The sequence below is a fragment of the Amblyomma mixtum genome, chromosome 1 (assembly GCF_055824585.1).
Source record: "Amblyomma mixtum isolate Tamu chromosome 1, ASM5582458v1, whole genome shotgun sequence".
Taxonomy (NCBI): domain Eukaryota; kingdom Metazoa; phylum Arthropoda; class Arachnida; order Ixodida; family Ixodidae; genus Amblyomma; species Amblyomma mixtum.
Genome location: NC_143012.1, coordinates 251,266,117 through 251,288,876, shown reverse-complemented (window position 1 = coordinate 251,288,876; position 22,760 = coordinate 251,266,117). Strand labels below are relative to the sequence as shown.

The 22,760-nt window shown below is 44.9% G+C and overlaps 1 protein-coding gene across 2 annotated transcripts in view; it reads right to left on the bottom strand.

The window, feature by feature from the left end:
- LOC149371475 (cell adhesion molecule Dscam2-like) overlaps positions 1 to 22,760 on the bottom strand; it is a 228,413-nt gene that overhangs the window by 27,059 nt on the left and 178,594 nt on the right. For both annotated transcript variants that reach the window (XM_089585183.1, XM_089585184.1), the window contains exons 3-5: positions 14,452 to 14,619; positions 7,731 to 7,877; positions 2,904 to 3,227 (exon numbers count right to left, since the gene is read on the bottom strand). In XM_089585183.1, the coding sequence (XP_089441309.1) occupies positions 2,904 to 3,227; positions 7,731 to 7,877; positions 14,452 to 14,619 (639 nt within the window). The remainder of the gene's footprint in view (positions 1 to 2,903; positions 3,228 to 7,730; positions 7,878 to 14,451; positions 14,620 to 22,760) is intronic.

Here is a 22,760-nt window from a genome sequence, read left to right as displayed (position 1 = left end):
AGTGCAGTAGCTAATCCTTTTTTACACGAATGCCACGAAGGGAAATTCCTGAGAGGCTTCATTTGTAGTGCTATGAAAGCCGTCGCTACTGTGCTAAGAAAACTTGTAGAACGAGAATTGCTCTCGAATTTTGGCATTACATATAATATATAATGCGGAATTATACATTATTTAAAAAACAACGCACATTATGGAAGATCAATGGCGTAATTACAGCACTAAAGCAGCAGTGGCAGCACTTTCATGACCGTCAGAAAAGCTAGTAAATGGTACAGAAGTTACAAACTAACTGTAGGCTTTACAGACGTTTGGCTGAAGCTTTAGCCAGTGCATCAGTAGATGTGGATCTATTGTCGAAATGTGCGATTATTTTTGAGAACACCGACTCTTAATGGACTGCGGCAGTGGGCCCAGCTGGGCCTCCATTGTCCGCATTTCAACTGCAGATCCAACATCTGCACTAATGGTTGTGCCAATGCAAGGGAGTTCTTGGAAAACCTAGGCAGCAGGATGTCAAAACATGAGCCGTCACACTAACGAGAGACTGCAAAAACTTTCGCTCACATTCCAGGATAGAGCCTCCACAGCACAAAAAATTATAGAAGCGCAGTATGCCTTGAGCAAAAGATGCCATCTTGAAGTTTACGCTCAGTAGTAATCCGAGAGAGATCAAGAAAAAATTTGTGCGCCATGAAGGACTCGTCCGAGGTTCCATACGCATACTTTATTTCATTCCTTAGCGAATATAATCACAAAGCCGACTGTTTCCATCTCTTCCGACGTTACAGATGATCTTCTCAAGTTTGCAAGCAATCTTTTTATTTTACCGCAACGAAGTCTGAGCACGCCTCAACTGCCACTTCTTGACTGTTTAAGCCAGCAAGCGAAATACGATAACAATTGCGGAAGTAAAACAGAAATAGGAAAAAGACGTCGTGCCTATCTCGAAAGCAGCGCGAAAGCCCTTACTTTACTGGTAGCTTCGAATTCAACGACTTTTGGGCCGAAACAGCGCATCGTTTATCATGAAATGCTAGAGAGACAATGAAGTGACGGCGGACTACCTTTACTTCAAGCTGAGCTCTTCCGTATATCGATTGCTGTCTACAATAACATGTTGCTTTGATCCATAGATTCTAACTAAAACCTTGTCCACTCTCACAGTCTCAAGTTTTTACTGCTTATTGTGAAGAGCTTCAATATTTTTGAAAGCGGCCACTAATAGGGCGTCGCCTTTGCTTTTGAATTGAGGCCGAGAACGGCACCACAGGTCGCCTACTTATTGTAGGCTGCACGCTACAGCGACGTACGGTACTTCCATCTGAAGGCTGACAGCAATAGAATTGACTGCCATTATAACAGACACTTTGTTTGCCGCTCCGAACAAGGGACTTAGCGAGGCGACATGAAGAAAGAAGAAAACAAGAAAAAGAGGATGAAGAAGAAGAAGAAAAATGCCAATGGAAGGAATTTCTTTTTTTGTGTGTGCTTTTCCCTCATACAACGCTTTCAGTTCGGCGAGCAATTAAATTCAATATCAGGCTCTCCCTCCACTTTTTAAAGAGAGAAGTGCTATCAAATATTTGACATTTTGTTTCCCATAAAAAGAAAAAAAGAACACGAATACCGATCTTCTCTAGGCATCGTTCCCTTGAGAGCAACCCTCACGTGGATGCATTACAACCGTTTGCAGGTGGTTGAGGCTGATACCGAGCTTCGTGATTCCACATAATTTATATGTTTAGGAAACTAGAATCTGTATTAGTTGTCTTCGTATTGCGTCACCGTTTCGACAAAGAATCATATGGTACGAAAACACTAACTTTGATTGAACAAACCCACAGTAAGTGGACAAATAGACTGCGGGGAGTAACCACAAATATTCATCATTATTGTTTTGATTAGCATCTCAAAAACCATGCTCTAAAGCCGAGTCTTTTGTTTTGCCATGAGGCTATAGTTAAAGCAAACTGTTTAATGGAAGCTTTTGTATAGATTATGTTCTCATATGCAATGAAGGCCGTTCCTATGCACCTACATATCAGACTAATGTCACGCATCAATGCTCTAAGCATTGGTGGATGGTGTTATCTGGCTGACGTGACGGGGAACAGTGCAATCGGGTTGACAGAGGCAGGGCTTCCATCATAGGCACACGTGCGTCTGATAAGGCTTGCTGGCAGCAGCGCGGAGCGTTGGTCCTAGCGTTATTTCGGTTCGTATATCAGGATGCAAGTCAACAATATATCTCACGGCCTGTCTAATACCGAATGGAGAATGAGCCCACAGAGCGATGATGAAGTTCCGTGGCTGTCTTTCAAGAGTAGTAAAAAGAGCAGAATCTCGGGAACACTTTATAAAGGGGTGAGGCCAGGGCAGTACGGCAATGGTAAATAATAGTAGCACTAAAGATGCTCCCGCATTCTGCTAAAATGCAATGGTTACTAAAGATATTAATAGATTAGAAACCGAAAGCACACCGCACCCCATAAAATAAAGGGTTTTCATAAAGAGAAGCTTCTCGTACTACCTCTACGAGAAATTTGTACACTTTTCCTTGCATACATTTCAAGTTCTGATTTTTTCAGCTACAGCACTTCACAATCCGATCGCCGAACAAACCATGCCACATATCCTTCTCATCTTCGGCGCAAGCGCTCGTGAGTAGCCAGAAGTACGTCGGCCTAACATCAGTAGTGCTCGTTGTGTGTGCTCTTTACTTTTGTACCTTTTTTGATGAACTAACTGATACGATGGTCGCTGCCCTCATACAAATATACGCAAGCAGGGTAAGTCCCAACGGGAAAGCAAGGACAGGTGAGCCTGTAATGCTGCCCCGCGCATGCACACTCCACTGCCTTCAGGGTAGACAACAACGTCCTTAAGCACGTACGTTCACTCACCCCGCACGTTGAGCGTGACATAGACCCGATCCTCGCCATAAGTGTTGTTGACGAGGCACACGTAGCGGCCAGCGTCGTGCGCCCGCACGGGTCCCAGCGTCAGGGTGCCCCGCGAAGAGGAACCCTGAGGATGCATGCCGGAGGCGCCAGTCTGGGTCACGACGGCCAGCACGGGCCGCATATCGGCGCCCGTCTGCCGGAACCAGTGGTAGGCCGGCAGGGGCACGCCGCGCGCTGCGCAGCTCAGCGTCGCCGACTGGCCCTCCTCCACGGTCACCTCCTTCACCCACGATGTGACACGGGGGGCCTCGGACTTGCGCAGTGCTGCTGGGAAAACACGGACCGCACGTGCGGACAGTGGGAAATAAGACGTCGAACATCTTACCGCTATTTTGCTCTGTACACGCCGTCGAAATAAGTTTCTAGGAGCAGCGATGATAGGCAGGGTGTGAAAGGTCCGCTTTAGTGCCATTCGATATCTAGTGTTAAAGAAGGAAAGAGGTGGACTTAATCCAGATGGCTGAGAAATCACGTGACTTCGGTCTGAACAAGAGCCACCTTTCCTCCATGTATACCGGAGGCTCTCTACGCTGCAAAGTATTAATAAACAGCATCTTGAACTTAAAAGTGTACAACAAGCCCAAAACAAAAATAAAAACCAGTGGCGACCAGGGACCTCGTCGCAAGCATTAGAGGGATTTATTATTGCTTTGGCTGTCTTCGTTTGCTTTATAGGAGCGCTGAAAACATAGAAACGATGAGTAATTTAATCAGATTAGAGGGACGTGTCATTGATTTGCGATGTCACACCACGAGAAGCTTATACTTTAGTAGCAGGGCCGTTTCATGCAACTAGAAGAGCCTAAAACGAACGCAAGAGGAAGGTCATTCGCACGCTTCAAAACCAGGCAGGCTAAATGCAGTTCAACGAGACAAAACGCTGACTTGGAAACATGGTGTAGACTACTGTTTACATACTGCTTCCTAGCACTTTCAAGAGTAAAAGGTTGGACTTCTAGGTCGCATCTGCGCCGTATGGGAGGACTTGCTGGTATATATTTCCTGATTCTAGCGGTTTTCTTCATCGAAAAAAAATCGAAGGAAGGTAAGAAAACTGCTCCTCTTCAGGCGCCTGTTCAACAGGTTGAAAAGGAATAAATAAAAAAAAAATGCAGTAAGGCACCTGAGACAATGTAAAAAAAAATTATTTTCTATTGTCGGTCTTCACGCGTTACGAAAACTGAGGCCAGGTTTTCAGTGCAGGAATGTATGTGATCGCGACAGAATCTTTTGGGCAGGCTTCATTTCAGGACGACAGTTAAAAAAAAATCCGTCTTCTCGTCCTCACAGCCTTGTTAGAGAGAAGGGTATGTTCTCAAGTAAATGTTTGAACAGTAACCAAGCTCTGATCAGCATGGATTTCAGCACCTTCCTTTGTGCGCTTTACTTCCCGTAGAACGCATACTAACGCTGTATAATTAAATCGGAAGAAAGCACAGCGATGTTTCACTTCAGTTACTGAATGCTAATTCCAAAACATAGAACTCTGATGTTAATAAGAGCCCCGAAACGATTGCACAAAGAAAATTTCGTTCGCGAACCAACTGCACGTAACCTCTGAGCAGAGATTTTTCATAAACTGTTAAATTTTTTTTGACACTGCACCTGTTTCATGGCAGATTAGGCACTGATCAGTGCATACATAAAAATTAAATTGTTTGGCGGCCGCTCAAATAACTGGGTGTAATAATATTCCGCACGTTCTACAAGGACGCCTAGAGCACTCTAAAAAAACGAAAACAGGTATATTGGTTGAGTAGAAAGGAGATAACGATGGAGGTGATACTGCACCCCTAAAATAAACAGACGACGGAAAGCAGGGGATGTACTTCAGCAAAACATTCAGCTGACCCTTTTTGAGAACACAAGGTATAGAATTTATCGCTGCCACATTTTCAGAAATAGTACAATAACGAGGAACACACAAACGCAACCACAAAAGTCTTGGAACCAGCAGATATATATCTCCATATGTGTGCTCCATATGTGTGCCTACTACGGTTTCTAAACTTCATAAAAATAATTTACTGCATGTCCCAACTACTCATCTTAGGAATTTATTTCAGTCAAACCTAAGAATTGCTCAAGAAATTCAGGCGCCAAAAAAGAAAAAAATTAGCAAGCATCATTTTAAACAGAGCACAGTTGTTTTTCCACAAAAGACAAAACAACGCCGTGGTCTAACCGCCTTCTGTTTCTTTGCAGGGACTAATGACCGTTATCGCTACGCTCTGAATAGCCTCATTACGGCGTACGAACAATGCCTACATGCGTTCTATCTATATATACCTCCTCCCTGACGTCGCGGGTACATCTTTGCTTGCCTCCTGCGCTGCAGCAGCTGCCAGGCACCGGTGTAATTTAATTACGAGGCAGGGGAGGAAGGGGAGCAAAAGGACGAGAGCGGGCAGCGAACCACGCGAAAACCAATTAACGTGCGTGTCAAGCTGACGATGGCTGCGCGAAAAGTGCCAGAACGAGTGTTCTTACGAACGAGAGAACGTGTACCGATTGTCGAAAGCGACGACAGAAAAAAGCGTTGCGAAGCAAATACAAACACACAGAAGAACTGTCGCCCTGCGCAGCATCCGATTCTCACTCACAGCCGGGAGGGGAGAAAAGGAGAAAGAAAGAAGGGTCCAGGGAACGAGATGAGGATGAGGAAGAACGGCGGGGGACTCTTGAAAGAAAGGGGCTGGATAGAATGCGTGGCACTGAGCTCGCCCTCTCATTATGGAGCACTTTTATCGCGTTCGATAATCCGATGACACAAGAGGCGGCTAGCACGCAGATCGGTCCAGCTGGATTTCGACAGATACGACCGGGGCTCCGCTCGTATCTGTGCGTGCAATACCAGCATACGCGAGGAAATTATGGAAGTGGGCTTCGAACCGAACGGGATAAGGGATGGAGCAGCAAATGAATGAAAAAAAAAGAGCGGTGGGTTACTAGGTTAAAAAGAGAGAAAAAAATTGATATGGTCATTGCTAGGTACAGCCGTAGATAAAGCAGCGATTTGAAAATATCTCGCTTCGAGGAGGAAGAGGCAAATAAATGAGGAAGAGAAAATCTTTCCGCACCCGTTCGGCTAGCCAGCGAACCGTACGTAAAGGGAGGATGACCGCGTTACGGTCCATTGCAGTGCGGAAGCGGCTCTATGCGCCAAGGAATAAGGGTGAGGAGTTGAATGAAGAAAGAAGTCACCAGGGGTCATCGCGCGCGCTTTTTTCCGGCACGGAACAGTGAGCCGCAGAACGCTAGAGTTTTCGAAGGCGGCAGGAAAGGGTGTGAGAAAACAAGAGTTGAGGGAAAAGAGGAACACTGAACGCTACGAAGCAGTCACACAAGGAACCGGAAGGGGATGGGTGAATGTCATCTCCGTGTCGTTCGATTCGTTCAGCTTCGACTAGCCTTTTTCACAATGTTTTTGATTTTGCTTTTTGCAGTGTTTCCAGGGCACCGTAGCTGGGTTCAGTGGAAGAAAGGAGGACAGAGTGGCGCGAAAGGGAGAGTTGACAAAGCGCGGCCAACTCGAAACGATTTAGCGGGGACATACATGGGCCTCCGAGCCGGGAGAGTGTGGAGCGGGCGATGCGTGCAGGAGGAGAAGAAGGTGGTTTGAGTCGCGCTCAGAGGGAAGCGCCGATTTCGATCATTTTCACCGACAACAAATAAAGCGCGCGGCCAAACGCGGCTGCAAACACGGCGGAGAGAGAAAGTTGAGAGAGCAGTGATTGCTGAGTCCCCCGAAAACCTTTGCGGCCGAACGAGCACAGCGGGGCTATGGCGCCGATCGACGTTGTTCGAAGCGCGGGACAACGTCTCTAGGCGCGGTCGATGCGACGACGCTCGATCGGTGCGACGTCCCATAGATTTCTGCTCTCTTCTTTCGTTTTGAACGGTTCATAACATTTTTTTGGCGCATTTCTTTCTTTAGCCGGAGAAAGGTGCGCCGGTAGGTCGTTCGTCACTCCGGCCAACATGTCATCATCTACACCGCTCTTCCAATACTCCAGTTGGCAGAGGCTTTTTCAAGCAACGGCTGCCATCGGAGTCGATTCTTCGGCTCCTGTACACTAACTGGCCCTTATCGTCAACGGGGAAAGTTTCTTCCCCATCAGAGGCAACTCAATACGAATAATGTATAAAAATAAAATTCTTGCAATTTTTTCAGCACTGTTCTCAGTATTCATTGGAGCATCGAAGTATGCAGGAGGCAAAAGTCTCGCAATGAAGGTCTAAATATAGTGGCGCTGCAGAACATGACTGAAAATATCATGTAGGTATTATAACTTGTCTATGCTCTCTTTTAGTTTTCTTGCATTAAAGATTCAACTTCAAGAAAACTTCGGGACATTGCACTCTATTGCACTCTCATTTAGAACTAAAGGCGCGTGTTTGGGAAATTTGTAATTTCGGTAAGCCTACTTTAAATTCCAAGTAAGCGCTTCGCCTCTCCTGAGAGAGGGGGTCCCAGTGAGCTGCCTTGCTAACAATCAAGACTGGACATTGCTAAAAGGTTCGTAATCTCTCCTAATACCGAAGGAAACGACAATTTATTGCTCAAAAGTGCGTTAACACGTGCGCCCTTCCAGTACTTTAATCTCATTTGGAAACAATTAAAAATTATTTTTGCGAAGCTGTTTTCCAAATCATAGTGAGGACCTTTTTTTGCGTTAACACAATTTCACTGTGCTTATAGAGCATGTCAATCATTCGCGCTCACAAAAGACGTTAGTGACATAAGAAACAAGACGAAGCACTTACCTTGAAGGATGATCCTGGCAGGGCGAGTGTTTGCCTTGGTGGCGTTGGTGGTATGGTCCAGAACTTGACAGCGGTAAGAACGTTCTGCGTCTCGCTCGTCCACATCGTGGATGTACAGTTCCCCGCTCGGGTACAACGCGTACTTCCCTGCATCATGTGCAAGGAATTTTGGGTGATTTCGGGAAGTAGTGGTCCAAGGGCTTTAACGAAGTTCCTCTTTCTGTAACATTCTGCAGATCACGAAAATATGAGCCGTTCTACTGAGACGCAGCCACAACGATGATTTAGGGTTTAAAATGAAGTTGCTTTCGCCGCTGCTCGCACGAGGAGTGCAGAAATCAATACGTTGTCCACGACAACACCAGATGTCTTGGTCGAGCACTCACTAATGTTCATCGAGGCTCAACTAAGTGATAGGTTCTCCCAGAGTCACAAATAATGGTGATCGTGAAGGGTATGCACTTACGGTCAATATCTTATGCTCGCCGTTATAATGGTACCCTTCTGGTATTTAGCCTTAACGAGTAGATGAGCAAGATGCCGGGAAAGTACTTAGAGTTGCTCAGATGCAAAGGTATTGTTTCGACCATATTCTTGGTTTAATTCAGAGGGAGATTTGTCGAAATATAATAGTTACAAAGATAAGGAACAGGCTTTCTAAAAACTCTAGAGCATAGAGAGTTCGCTTCCTAGCTATGTAGTGCGGCTCCTGTAGCATTCGCGGAAGTTTCACCCAGCAGAGGGTACAGAACTAGCAATCTTCTCAGCATTAGGAGGTATGGAGTACTTGGGATGCATTACTATCAGCAGGCTGCAGCTCGAAATTAAACACTGGGGTCTAAACTTTTGCCAAAGGCCGTACATCTCTGTTGGAGGTGAAAGTGGAAAGCAAACATTATCCCCTCTGATCCCTAACTACTTTCACTTCTTCAGCTTGAGAATCATGTGCATTAGATCCAGTGACCATGGTACTTATATTCGCTTTTCTCCAACATCACGAAGGCTAAAGCATAAATACCGAGTTGTTCACTGCTTCTAGCTTTTAGAAAATTTGTGAACAAGTTTCCGTGTTACGTTCGAATTGAAGCATTTACCCGCCGCAGTGGCTCAGTGGTTACGGCGCTCGGCTGCGGACCAGAAAGACGCGGATTCGATCCCGGCCACGGCGGCCGAATTTCGATGAAGGCTAAATTCTAGAGGCTCGTGTACTGTGCGATGTCAGTGCACGTTAAAGAACCCCAGGCGGTCGAAATCTCCGGAGCCCTTCACTACGGCGTCCCTAATAGCCCGAGTCGCTTTGGGGCGTTAATCCCCCAATAAACCAAACCAAACAAACTGAAGCATTTGATTACTTCCAATCACACTTGAATGCTTAACACTAAAGGTTAACAAAATTAGTGAATTAAGTTTTTGTCTGGAGCAAAGGTCTACCCTCAGCTAAGCTTCTGCAAATTGCAGTAGTTGAAATGGAGCTAATGCCAGCTCTGCTTTTAGTACATCTGCAAAAATTCAAATGTCTTGATAACATCGCGTAGACTCGCCAGTTATTTTGCTGTTTCATCAGATTTTCCAGATCAGAAAGGTTTCTGGTTATGCACCTAAAAAACCGTGCGAGGAATGTTGCCATGCCAATAAGGCCGTTTTTTGGTTCTAAACAAGAGAAAATTGCGCTTTTTCCTACTTTACGTACCTGAGGGACACCTCGACGAAAACAATAATACTGCTACGTGACGGCAAGCCGATGAAGACAGGACTACACGACAAATGGCGATGGAATGATTTAATGGCTGCGTGCGCCTGCGCGAGCGCTCCGTGCCGCGCCACTGCCGGCTTTGTCGTCTTCTAGTACGTGACAGTACCCTGACCCACCCAGCGATTGTCCAGATCTCGCGAACAAGAAGAATGACAGTGAGGATGAAATGTAAGGCGCGATGATGGGCGTGACAGGAGGGATGAACAAAGAAGAGTAGAAGATGTAGGGCTTGCCATAACAATAAATTGAATGAGCAGATGATCGGATGAGCGCTGGCTTTAAGAGCTCCCGGCACAAAGGTCGCCAGGAGTCGACGGCCGAGGACCATGGGCGCACCAAATGGCATGGGCATGGCAGCTGCGTGCTCAGGTATCTCGAATCGGTCCGGTAGCTTAGGGTCTTGTCAGTAGGATCAGTTCATCGTGTCTCGTGGTAGGGGCGGGGAACGGGGCTGGGGTGAACGGCCAGGTGGGTTTCGGTCAGGCGGGGTGGGGCACGGCCACTGTAGACGCAGCACGTCGAAACTCCAGGACCAGCACGACGATGATTACCCTGCACCTCACACCAAATGTCAAGGCGGTGGCATGACACGGAACGCTCGCACTAGGCATGAAATCCTACCATAGGCATCTCTGTCAAGTACTCCTGTCTTCATCGTCTTGCCGTCATGCTGCCACCTAACATTCGGTGGAGGTGCCGGAAATTCATCGGCATCCTCGTCATGGAGCTTGTACATCCTGTGTCAGCCGTAGTCGTCGGCCGTGAGCCCTTGGAGTGTGTCGCCTGGCATGCCCCAGCCTTTCAGTCCCGAATTAACCTCGCCGCTGCTCCCATGCCCCGTCCCTCGTCCTGAATACCCGACGCGACGAACTGGAAGCGACGGCCTTACGGACCCGACCTACCGACCCCATCGACTCGAGACGCCGTTCACATTGGAAGACCCCATCCCCTCCCCTTACCGTTCGGCGGTTCCAAAGGCCTAGGTTGTCGGCTCCTGGCGACCAGCGGTTCGGAAGCTACGTGGACCAGGACTCATTCGCTCATCTCGTTTATCATGGCTGCCAGCTCTACTCCCCCTTGCGATCTCTCTTGTACCGTCATCTCAGGCCCATCACTGTTTCGCGCGTCTCTTTGTCAACGGTAGGGAAGATCACTCGGTGGCGCAGGTAGAGTGACGAAAAATATGAAGCTGGCGGTGGCGCCGGACGAAGTGCTCGCACTATACCAACGGCCATTAAATCATCTCGTGTTCATCGCTCATCCTGCCTCATTCTTCGGCTGGCCGCCACGTAACAACATCTCACAAAATACACACTGCATACTGCAAGAACAGCAGTCTAATAAACAAGGCACACTACTGCTGTTACAACTGGCCAAGAAAAAATAACGTCTTCAATCACACCCCTCTCCCCCCCCCCCCCCCCCAAAAAAAAAAAAAAAAAAACATCCCAGCGTTTAAGAAGTCTTGCTAGCAATTAAGGGCAAGACTGTAATGATCGTATGCACGAGAGCCTTTTTTGCGCGCGTGCCTTGCATAGTCCCTAACAGCAGCTGCGTAGTTCCCGCGCGTAGTTACAACGTCGACTGGCCAGAGTTTTTATTGTAGCCTCTCGCGGCTGCCATATTCCAGCAAGAGCCATTTTGACATCCTTTCAAGCAAAAAAGAATGCACATTGGCGTAGCAACTGTTTCCTGAGTTGCATGCAATTTGTTCTTTCTTTTATGATATACGAACCGATAATGTACCTTTGAAAAACGAGAACTTGCAAAACGTACATCATCACTAAACTCAAAATGTCGTGATATTCAGCAATGAAGGAAGCTTACAAATTTCTCTCGGGTAAGCTTTCCAGAAAAAAAATTACAAATAAAAGGACCTCGCAAAAGGTAACTTTGTCGGATAAACACTACGCGCGTAAAATTTATGCCGTCCCATCATCTATTTCATTTTTCAAGCCCTGTATTTCGCTTCCTTGGTACGAAAACATGGCCGGCCTTCGCGCTGTCTCGCCTTGCGCTTCTTCTCTTGTTAACCCGTCGAGGACACGGGCCTCTTTTTTTTTTCGCTTTTTCCACACGCCTGGCTCAATGCTTCGGCAGCTCATCCTTCAGCACATGGAGCGAGGTGTGAGAAAAGAACGTCCGATGGGAGGCTAATTTGTTTTTTCTTCCAACTTCCTTTGAAATATTTGCAACCCTTCATCGAAAGTCTGCTTTACTGCAGAGTTTTAAACACTTTATGTTTTGCTTCGTCCACTTTAACGCCCTTTCTTTTTAATTTTTCTTGGTTTTCCTGCTTATCTTCAAAGCCATGAGGTAAAAGCCCTGGAAAGAGGGCGCGCTGGCAACTTCAGTCCACACATCTGCAACGGACAGGCTGTTACTAGTAATTTCAATTTTGCAGAGCACAGCAGCAGATATTTTATTTCCTAGCTGAACACTTTCTTATCAGATTCATTCATTCGATGGAAACTTACTTTTAAAGTTGTTTTTTTAGTTTCTAGTTATCTCGGTTCTTGGTCGACGTGCAACACCAAATTATACGGTTTAGAGCGAGTTTGTCCTCACAAGTGACTAGCGCTCGGAATCAATTTGCGCAAAAATGAAGTACCGGGTGGTGAGAGTGAGCGAATGGTGCACCTTCTCGTCTTTGAGTGGCCTAATTGCTTTGTTTAAAAGGTTGCAGTCTTGCGCAATGTACTGCTGTACTTAATCTTTTCATCTTTCTATGTGTCTAGGCCGGAGCTTTCCTTGCTCTATTTATCTGCATTCACCAGAGTTGGACGTCAGCAAGAGAAGTTAACGTGTTCGCACTTTGTGAGGGCTGAAGAATGAGCAGTAAAGAAAAATATGAAAAAAGAAAACAAGAAAAAAGACAAGATACTTCTATATCTTGCGCTGCAAGTAAACTTTTCTGCTCTCTCGAACAACTATAGCTGTTGTAACAAATGAAATATAGCTGATTAATAAAAGAATGGAGCCCTTGGATTGCCATTCCAAGTTTCAACGCTGTAATCATTGCCGTAATGTCGCAGTTTAAGGACTTGAGTGTAATGAGAATGACTTTGTTAGTGAGAGATGAGTGTTTAATTTGAGCGCATTATTCTAGTATTAACCCCCTTGAGGCACAGCATTAAAACTAACTGGAAGAAAAAAAATGTCGCTTATAAGAAGCGCAATTGCGCTGACACCAGGAAAATGTTGCATAAAAAGATATCAATTCAGGCGTGGGAAGTGAACACATGAATCCGGGTAGTTTAAGGCATGGCGCTGCCTGTAATAATAGTTCTTCTTTTTTTATTCGAGCTGTTTGAAATAATAGTTCTGCTAGGTCCGGTCAATGTTAATTTTTCTGTTTTATTTTTTTTTTGAAGAGAAAGAGTGCTTTGAAGTGGCTGAAAAGTATTGATTTCTTTTTATTATCACTTACCGCGACAGGAAAGAGTCCAAAGAAGTATAATTGAGGCCATGAAAACAAAATGGAGTCGTATTACAGATATATGAGGACAAGGCAGAATTTGCATCAATAATCAACGAGGAGGGTTGCATTTTTTCTGTGCAATTATGGCGCTCTCTTAGCAAAACTCTGAAATTCTGAAAATTTTAACCCCGATGGATTTCATTACGTGCCTGCAGTATTTATGTGACGGCCCTTTCCAGAGGCCACAAGAAAAGAATCAATTGTTTCGACAGTTCTTTTTACGCGTAGAAGGTAGAATCAATGTTTTCAAGAAATGCTAAGCAAGGGCAACTTTCCAAATGACTGCTGAACCAAAGCAGCTCAATCTTGCTATTTTTGTGTTCGAATAAATAATGAGTGGAGCGGATGTGTACATGCAAAGGCCTTGACCTATTTCGCTGGCCGCTCTAAATAAGACGGTAGTAATTTTCAGAATCATATGAGCCGTTCTTTACGTATTCTTTTTTTCTTTTCTTGAGGCCAAAGCTCTTTCGCGGGTTTCCTGGCATGCCTTTCCTCAGTTCACGGAAAAAGTAATGCATACAATGAAAACGTTAAAAAGAAGCTAAAATGCAGGAACATGAAAAAAAAAGGTCCGACGATCAGATGTGTACGCATGACGCAGCCCGCTTTAAATTACAACACGCCTGCTGAGATAAACAAAAGGATGCTCGTACATGTGGTAGAAAGTAAAGGTAGCTGGCAATGGGGACTGCCTTCTCCGCTGGTGTGGTGCTGCAGCAATAGCGTAAATTTGTGAAGAACGACAGTTTTACGGACTCTTACCCAGCATTTACACGGTACCAGTAACACCAATCATTCAATGCAATGATGTTTTCTTTCTGCGTAGAAATATTGCGTACATTGACCGTGGACGTGTTCTGTTTCTACTCATCGCGACTGGCATTTCAGACTGGTCACGTCTTAAGTAAAACGGGCTCAAAATTCTTTTCTTTGCCACCGTTCCTAATGTGCTCATTAGGAACAGTGTAGAGTATTATTTGTAGAGTATTAAATTTGTAGAGTATTAAAGCGCGCATTGCGTCTGGTTTCTCTCTGTGCCCTTCCTTTCTTTGATCCCTCTCTCCTCCTATCTCTGTACTCAACAGCACAGGAAATATTTTGGTAGAAGTGCTTCACTAGCGACTATACTTTGTACAACTAACCGCTGTACTAGGGTCGATAAAAGTACAAAGTCCTCTTAATGAATATAGCACTGTATAAAGTGTTCGTCCACTCGCTATATGTCATATACGATGTGTCATATGTTTATCCATATCTGCATTGCTAACCAGAAAACTGTCAACCGGAAAAGGGTAGCTTTTTCTTTGCAACATTCAAGGTACAACCGACCATTGCGCATACGCTTACAAAACTACAATGAAAAAGTTACCGTATTTTATCCGAAACTGTAAAACCTGCCATTATGAATACGTTACGAGTGGGAAACCTTTTTTATATAGCGTTTCTGTTCATGAACTAGGTGAGCTCATCTGAAAACAACATACCTTGTGACTGGCTGTCACCAGTAATGAGGTATTTGTCGTCTCTTAGCCACGACAGCACACTGGTGTAGTCCTTGGCCGCAGGCGGCTGTATCTGGCACGTGAGCACGGCCGTGCTCCCCCTGGTGGCGAAGCCGTCGTGCACGTTCACTTCGTACTCTTGCTGGATAACTACGAAGGTACAAGATACACAAGAATGAACGTTGTGCAGGCCCACATATGTCAGTGCACGTCTGAAATTCCAGAATTCCAGGCTGCCGATATTTTTCTGCTACCGTGTACTACGAAGTCTCCCATAACCCACTTGTTACTTCGGCACGTCAAACATCCTAATAAGAAACCATATGAAAAGTAATCTTCTTGAGCACTTAAACGACTGGACAAGCAGGTGAGATTAAATCAATGGCCCACTTCAGCAACGCACAAACTGTGACGAGAGTACTTGCGAAATATCTAAAGGTTCACCTTAGCCTTCTACTTCACAATTTGCAATAGGAACCAGACAGCAGTGAAGACTAAAATCAACTCGTGCTACCTGTCTGCTTATTCAAATTAAAACAAAGGAGAAATGTATGAGCGCTGCAATTTTTGCCAAAGATGTGTGTTTAACCTCTAACTTTTAATTTCTCCGCCAGTATTTCCCTACACTGAGTTGCAAAACGCCTATAACAGTATAGCAAACACCTAGACTCTTGTACTGAAGTTTCTGGAAGGAAACACAGCATGATATTTTTCCGCTCCCCAATTTAATGCCATTTGGCGACAATGCACCGAGAAATAAACAAAGCTCGGTCGACAACAGAAGCCGCTGTCCGAAGAGAGGCGCTCAAAATCGCAGGGTCCTTGCTAGTTTTATCGCCGAGATTCCAAAAAGCTCTATGAAAGACGACACTTCTGACCTCAGGAAAGCAAGCTCAAGGAAAAGATTTCAAATAACTAAATGCAATAAACTTTAAAGTAGCAGAAATTGCAAACAAATAAAAAAACACTCGGAAAGCAAATATATATATATATATATATATATATATATATATATATATATATATATATATATATATATATATATATATATATATATATATATATATATATATATATATATATATATATATATATATATATATATATATATATATATATATATACATATATATATATGGACGCAGGGAGCTTCGCTGCTTCCTGTCGAGAACGCCAAGTTCGCTTTTATCTGGCTCCTGCATGCCCGTCTTTTGTTTCCTAGAGGCGTGCTCGAAAAGCTGCGAGCAGGGGTGAGCATACACTACAACAAAGTGGCAACTGGCATGCATGCTCTAGTTTTCCATTCGGCATTTCAGTCAGAACAAAGCATTCGCTGCTTTTGTGCGGGAATTGTGCGCATTCTTCTTAGCAAACCGCTCGGCTTCCTCGCGCCTAGGCATGGACCTCGTATAATGTTCCATTTATATTCCACGCCAGAAAATGTACACGCTCGCGCACGACAGCATAACCCACCACGAACATCCCGAGCTGTTGGAAATTCCTTTGTTCAAGCTATCTGGTGTTTTTGCCGCTTTTGGTAAGAGAGAGTTTTGCTTTGTGTTACATGCGGTACTTGGTGCTCTGCGTAAGGCGTCCACTTTGCTGGCGCGTCTTGTCGTGGTAATGCGGCAACAAACACAAGGTATCCCGTTTTAACTTTCTGTGATTGATTGTTGCAAGCTAGGGCAGATTGAACGAAGTCGTCTTTTTCTTAGAATTCCCATAACGATGGCTGGAGGTCGCAGTAAAGTCGTCACCCGGTCGCGTATCATATAACGTTCGCATGCGCAATCATTCATATACGCCAATCAGTGTAAAATATCTGGATGGAGTGCAAGGTATAACGTGAACCTTATATTTTTTTATTAACTTTGAAAGAAAGGCTTAGAAAAAATGAAAGGCTTAGAAAGGATTACGTACCTGCGTACCTTCACCGCTATTATCGCAATGAAACACTACTCAGATGTATATCAGCAGATACTACAGAGAAGTGTAACCGACAACCACTTCCAAAAAAAGGCACTCGTGCTCTCGGCGATGTCAGTCCAGGTTAAAGAAGGCCGGCGACAAAAATTTTTCAGCAGTCGGTCACAACAGCGTCTCTCTATGCCTTCCATCGGTCACGTTTTCGTTTTCCCCACGGCGCACTTCAAGTGTCGGCCAAGAAATCAGATAGCTTCTGCGTCTTGCCTTGCCTTAACCTTTAACTGATTGCTTAGTGATAATTCGTAGGGTTAGTATTTTTTATTGCCACCTTTTTGCATCTCCTCAATATTCTTTCGAAGCATATCTCAGGAAACCGAAAGGACTCTACAACTTCGCAGCCTGCAGATGACAAAAAAGTCTGCATACTTTTTTTCTATTTTCGCGCCTGACTTTTTTAGAGTATCGGGCTCAATCCGCTTTTTAAATCAGCCTCCGTCTGTTTCTTCACAATATTGGTAGGGTATCCACGGTTTAAAGGCAAGGAAAGGTGCTGTGACTGTATTACTTCAAGTGGACACCTGAGCCGAGCTACCAGAAAATGGATAAGCGGCTGTAAACGGGGATAGAGGAACAACAGTTAGTGTATGCCACGCACTGTCGTGATATTTTGAGTGGATGACGCGTACCTGTGCTTACGAATGTGGTGTCCACCTCAGCAGTTGCCTGCGCGCTACCTACGCCCACACTGACTTAATTGATACACAGACACCCTCCGAGTTCAAGCTATTTCTAGCCTCCTCTTGTGTCTTACGACGCACGCTTTCTAGCACCTCTCTACGCATCCTTTCTAAGCACTTGGTCCTCTTGCCTACAAATTCGGTAAACCGCAGGTGTTGTCAGCGGTGTCGCAAGAAAAAAACTGCAATTACGGAATACGAAAGTGGGGACTCATTTTCAGTGTGTTCCCTTGGTCTCACGCGTAATCAATAAAACAGGGCAGCATCTGGGTCTTGCGAGTACGCACATTTTGAGCGCACTCCTTATATCCAACTACAATGCTTACACTTGGTCATGCATGGGGACAGACAAGAAAAAACTCCTTCAAACTGAAGCTCTTATACAACATCCTACAAAAACAAGGCATCGCATATCTGACATCAACCTTCAGAGCGTTCTGTAAAGAAGCAAAGCTTTTCCAATAAAATACTTGAATTTTATGAACGTGTATTAGGTAGGCTAATGTGGAGCAATAAAGCTAGGTGATGCGCAATCGGCACACCTGAAAAGCGGACGTGGTTAGTGTTCTGCAGTGTGCAGATAAATTCAGAGCTCACGTTGACAAGCATTTCTGACTGGCAGAGGGCTCTTGAAGATACGCAGTTTATGGTGTCTAGTTTTAACGAAAAATATGTCAGTAAAATCATGCTACTGAAGCTTGTGGTAGCATTTTTCTTAAAGACTGCACGGCAGCTCTTAGCTACGAGAACATATTTATCAGTCCAAGACTAGACAGATAAAACGAAATTTCATGCGCTTACGCGCCTCGCAGACGCCTGTAACGAGGGGAGGGGAGGGACCGTGATAATTGCTTGCTACTTGGAATGCTGTTAAAACAATAACAGCATAAAACGCCTTCAAATCTGTAGAAACTAAAAGCCATAAGATGATACTTTTCGAATGTAAAACGCGACGACGGTGAAGTGGCCTTCAAGAAGCGGTTTGGTGCGTCGCAGAAAAATAAAACGAAAAAGGGCAAACACTTCAGCTTTTTTGCGCAATTATAACGACCACGACGCGTCGCAGTTTATGCAGCGTTATGGAGTGTCTAAGCTGTCGCCTGCATTAAGGTATCGATCGCGGACTCGGTTTTCGCTCGCGTTTAGCTTCTAAAATTTTGTTTAGATGATCGCAAAAAGAAAGGAAAAGGAAAAGAAAGCAGGAAGAAAAAGATATCATGATGAGAGGCTGACTCCAGAACTTGATGCGATAGCCATTACGCTTTATAGGCACCAAAGCTGGCGGACGAGGGCTGAGCAGAGCGGACGCCCGCGCGGCCTTTGATTATAAGTGTCCGCCTCACCGGAACGCGACGCGTTTGCTGGTGGGCGTACGTCTTCGTTAAGGTCCGCCCCACGCTAGACCGAAGTGCATGGAGCGCGATGGAAGTGGAAATTACGAGTTTGTTAATATTCATAACTTCCGCGCGTGCAAGTGGGGGCGCTGGGTACTTTTCTTTGACGCTCGAGCGAAGTAAGCCAGCTGAAAAATCAGGCCGGGCCCCGCAAATAAGAAGCACAGAATGGAACTAGAGTAAAATTTAAAAAGAATAAGTAGGCCTTCCGTGGTAGATGATACTGACTCGATTTTGTGTGAATACAATGATCAAGACTCCTTGCGAGAGACAGCGCAATCCGACAGTCTGCACGGATAGGTTAGCAGGGGAGTTTTGAAAACAAATTCAGCGCGAAGTTTTCGTTAAAGGGGCGGATGACAAGAAGAATAAACAGCTGATAAACGTGATGAAAGGTCTAATACATCATCAAAAAGGGAACTATGAAGGACATCAAGCGGCAGCACCGCCACATCATTTTTGCGAACATGTTTTTATTACAGGTGTTTTGGGAAGCCCGCTAGAAATTTAAAAAACAACCTTTTTGTAATAGCAATATGCCTTTGGCTGCATATTAATGCCAGTGTTGGCGGACACCAGGAAACGCGTGAATAGCTTCAAATATTAAGACGGGTAAACAAATTCCTAAAGTTAAAATAATTTGGGCGCCTGGTTGGAAGTAGAGGTTTGTAGCAGGCTTTTAATATTAGCCCGATAAGGTTTTAGAACTTCATGCACACGATCTCAGATGTTGATGTAGATGAACAAACAACGACTATTTCTCGCGCAAATCTAAAATCCAGCGGTTTCATTGAGCAGTCGGATACGTTCATCAAATCACGTCACTACATGGCACAGGTGCCACGTGATCTGCTCTACCACGACCGAGCTGCTTCCGCTACACTCGCCAAGGGTTGGCATAAAATTCCACCTGGCAACTGTGCCCCGGAATGGCGAAATTTGATGAACGTACTGAGTGCTTTTCGCGGGAGCGGGATTTTCGGATCGCGCGAGAAATAGTCAAGGCTTGTTCAGCCGGAGCACTGTAGGAAATTGCGTTTATGGAGTCCTAAAAACTGCTATGGCTATTAATATCCACCAGCTAAAAAACTGTAATTACCACCACGCATCCAACTAATTAAAAAGTAGCTATTACATCTTAGTTAACCAACTGACAAATGGATGCGATTATCCGGTCTTTTAGCAACAATGGTAATAAAATGCAGAAAAAAATAATTTTCTTTCGAAGGCCCATTTTTTAAACCAGTGGCGGGCTTCACTAAAACACCTGGTGAAAGTAAATGAACGTGATCAGTACGTTCACATTTCTTCAATAATCTTCTGGGCAAAGAGTTTATTTTTAACGCGAAAGTTCAGGCAGTTGCCATGCACGTTAAGCGTTTATTTATTTATTTATTTATTTATTTATTTATTTATTTATTTATTTATTTATTTATTTATTTATTTATTTATTTATTTATTTATTTATTTATTTATTTATTTATTTATTTATTTATTTATTTATTTATTTATTTATTTATTTCTCCATACTGTTGGCCAGAGGCTGTTACAGGGTGGCTACAAATCAAGATAAACCGGATAGTTGTGGAGCCTCACTCAAAAAGACACCACACACAGAAATGACAAAAGAAAACACACAACTGAAAACAAGAAGCAACAAACAAAAGAGATCAGAGCCTCATTAATTTTGCCACATCCGCTCGATAAAACAGGTGCACTACATCGCGGAACATTAGATTGTGATTAGACAACTTGTCATCTTTGAAGTAGCAGCTACGTATTTCTAGGTAAAATATAAAGTTTAGTTAGCTTGGCTTCAAATTTATTGACAGTCATTAAAATTAGTATTAAATAGCAGTGGGTTCCACTCCACTGTTGCTCTGGAGAAAAAAAAATGGCTGAAGCTTAGCTAAGGTTAAGCCTAGTCAGATGCGAAGCATATTGATGGCTAGGCTTGGTAATACATGGCTTTCCTTGGGTGAATACTTGGTCATTTTAATAGAACCACTAGAAGTGTAGCAAGGATTGACGTGGCAGCTATATACGGGATCATCGGTGAATTCAATGCAGAGTGTACAACCGCTGCCCCAGCACCGGCTGCAACAGCATTCTTGGCACCCGGAGAGCGAGGCAAGCTCAGCTTTATACCGCTGCTGTAGCGTCACGTGGTCAGCTGCAGCGCCTCTGATGTGGAGCCTCCATCGCCGCGGCCGACCACGCGAGCCGGCAGCCCATCTCTCCTCTGCTGTGACGTCATGTTGTCACGTGGTCAGCCGCCGCGCCTCTGATGTGGAGCCTCCACCGCCGCGGCCGACCGCACGAGCCGGCAGCCCATCTCTCCGCTGCTGTGACGTCATGTTGTCACGTGGTGTCACGTGGTCACGCTAAAGGTCAATGGTAGCTCCACCGCCGCGCTCGACGGGCTGTAGTGTAGCTCTAGTAATATGCTTCGAATAAAAACGAGCTAAAACGGGAATGCAAGTACAATATTGCTCTGTGACGTTCGGGAGATGTTCATTATTAACACGCAGACACATACGTATGTACAATGTGTACTATAGAGAAAGCATGGTTTATGTCACAGCTGCTGGGCACACTGCTCCGGCGTGCGAAGCGCCTATTTCAAAACATCAAAGAAAAGTCGTTCATTGATAGCTTTCAGCCCGTTATCAAGTTTAAAGAAACCAGGTCAAGTATAATGCAATGCATTCTCACACATACACACACAAAGCCCCTTTACAGAACGCAAGCTCGTATTGAGATAACGACCGTAAGGTACTATCTCAGTTATTTATAGTACAGAAAGCATGCCAGCTGCTGCCTGGACGGATGCCCGCCCGCGAGCTCCAGCAGATAAAAAAACCAAACGAATCGCAAATGCCTAAATGCAAGTGTCTAAGTCTCGTCTCAGAGCAGTGGGTTTTGCTTGTCTCTACAGCTTAACTGGAGTTCGGGCCTCATTGTAGTTCATCTACGTACCCTAGCAAGAATGCACTAACACTTCCAAGTGAAGCGACAGAGGATTCGATGGGTTTCGATGCGCGGTTTTCTAAATGTTTGATGTTGGATTAGCACGCCTCTGCCTGGCGAATATCTTAGCGCCTAAAGAGAGAAGAAACAGTTGGTCCTTGAGACGGTGAGGATATCTAAGAAGATACAAATGGAACAAGGAAAACTGGGTTGAAAATTAGGAGGAATGGGAAAACCATTGGGAGGAACCCAGAACGAGGCTTTACCTGGCGCCACGATGTCCTAGTACGGCTAATAGATGAAGACACGCATCACTTCTTGTTTGCACTGAGGCGTGCTCCATGTAATAGTAACGAATGCAGGGGCCCAATGGTGGAATCGTGTCGTTCTGCTACTCCCCTGCACGGCATCGAAAACTGGGGCTGTGGCAAATCTACTGAAGAAATACGGGAAGCTATGCCTCGAACATGCGTAAATTTGCTGTGAATCTAGTCCTGTATGCAGTGTGTCCTTTCCAATGCGGACATTTTATTATTTTTTTGCGTTCGGCAATTTCAGACAGCAAATTCAGGAACTGTGCATGCAGGAGGGAAAATAGTTGACTTCTGTGTGTGTATTGTTTTGTACTGTGTTTTGTTCCCGCGCTATAAAATTTGGCAGAATAATCAACAGGGCTGATTGCGTTATCATCCGGCTACTATGCAGTTCGAAAGTCTACAGCATGCTTTTGGAGGCTTGAAGTCTTTCATTTATTTCTAGAGAGAGAGCACGCATGCAAGCGGGTCTCGCGCTAAGGTAGGTGCACTGTGAGGAAGCCGTGCATTAGAGAGCAAAGTTTTGCTACTCATAATTTCAAGCCTGCGTATATGTACGCATCGGGATTTAAAAGCTGAATTCCGGTGACAGCGAACGCAAAGAAGAAATGTCATGCTTATCGAATGGGGACAAGTTGCCATCAGCCTGACAGGAAGGGCCGCGTTGGGGTGAAATATCTGCTCTGTATCGAATTTTCACCGGCATTACCCTAGTGCCTAAGCCTCAGTTGAATACCAAAGGACGTGCAAGATCGTCGCTGGTGACCGGAACCTACGGGCTGCCTTATTCTTACCTATGCGGACAGGGAGAATCCATATTTGGCCTACCGTCTTTCCAACTATGTTTGTCAAAGCCGGTTGTGTCAGGACAAAATCATCTGCCATACCAGGAAAAATGCCGGTTCTCCAGTGTACAGAAAAGTATCATTAAAAAAGATATAATGAAATGC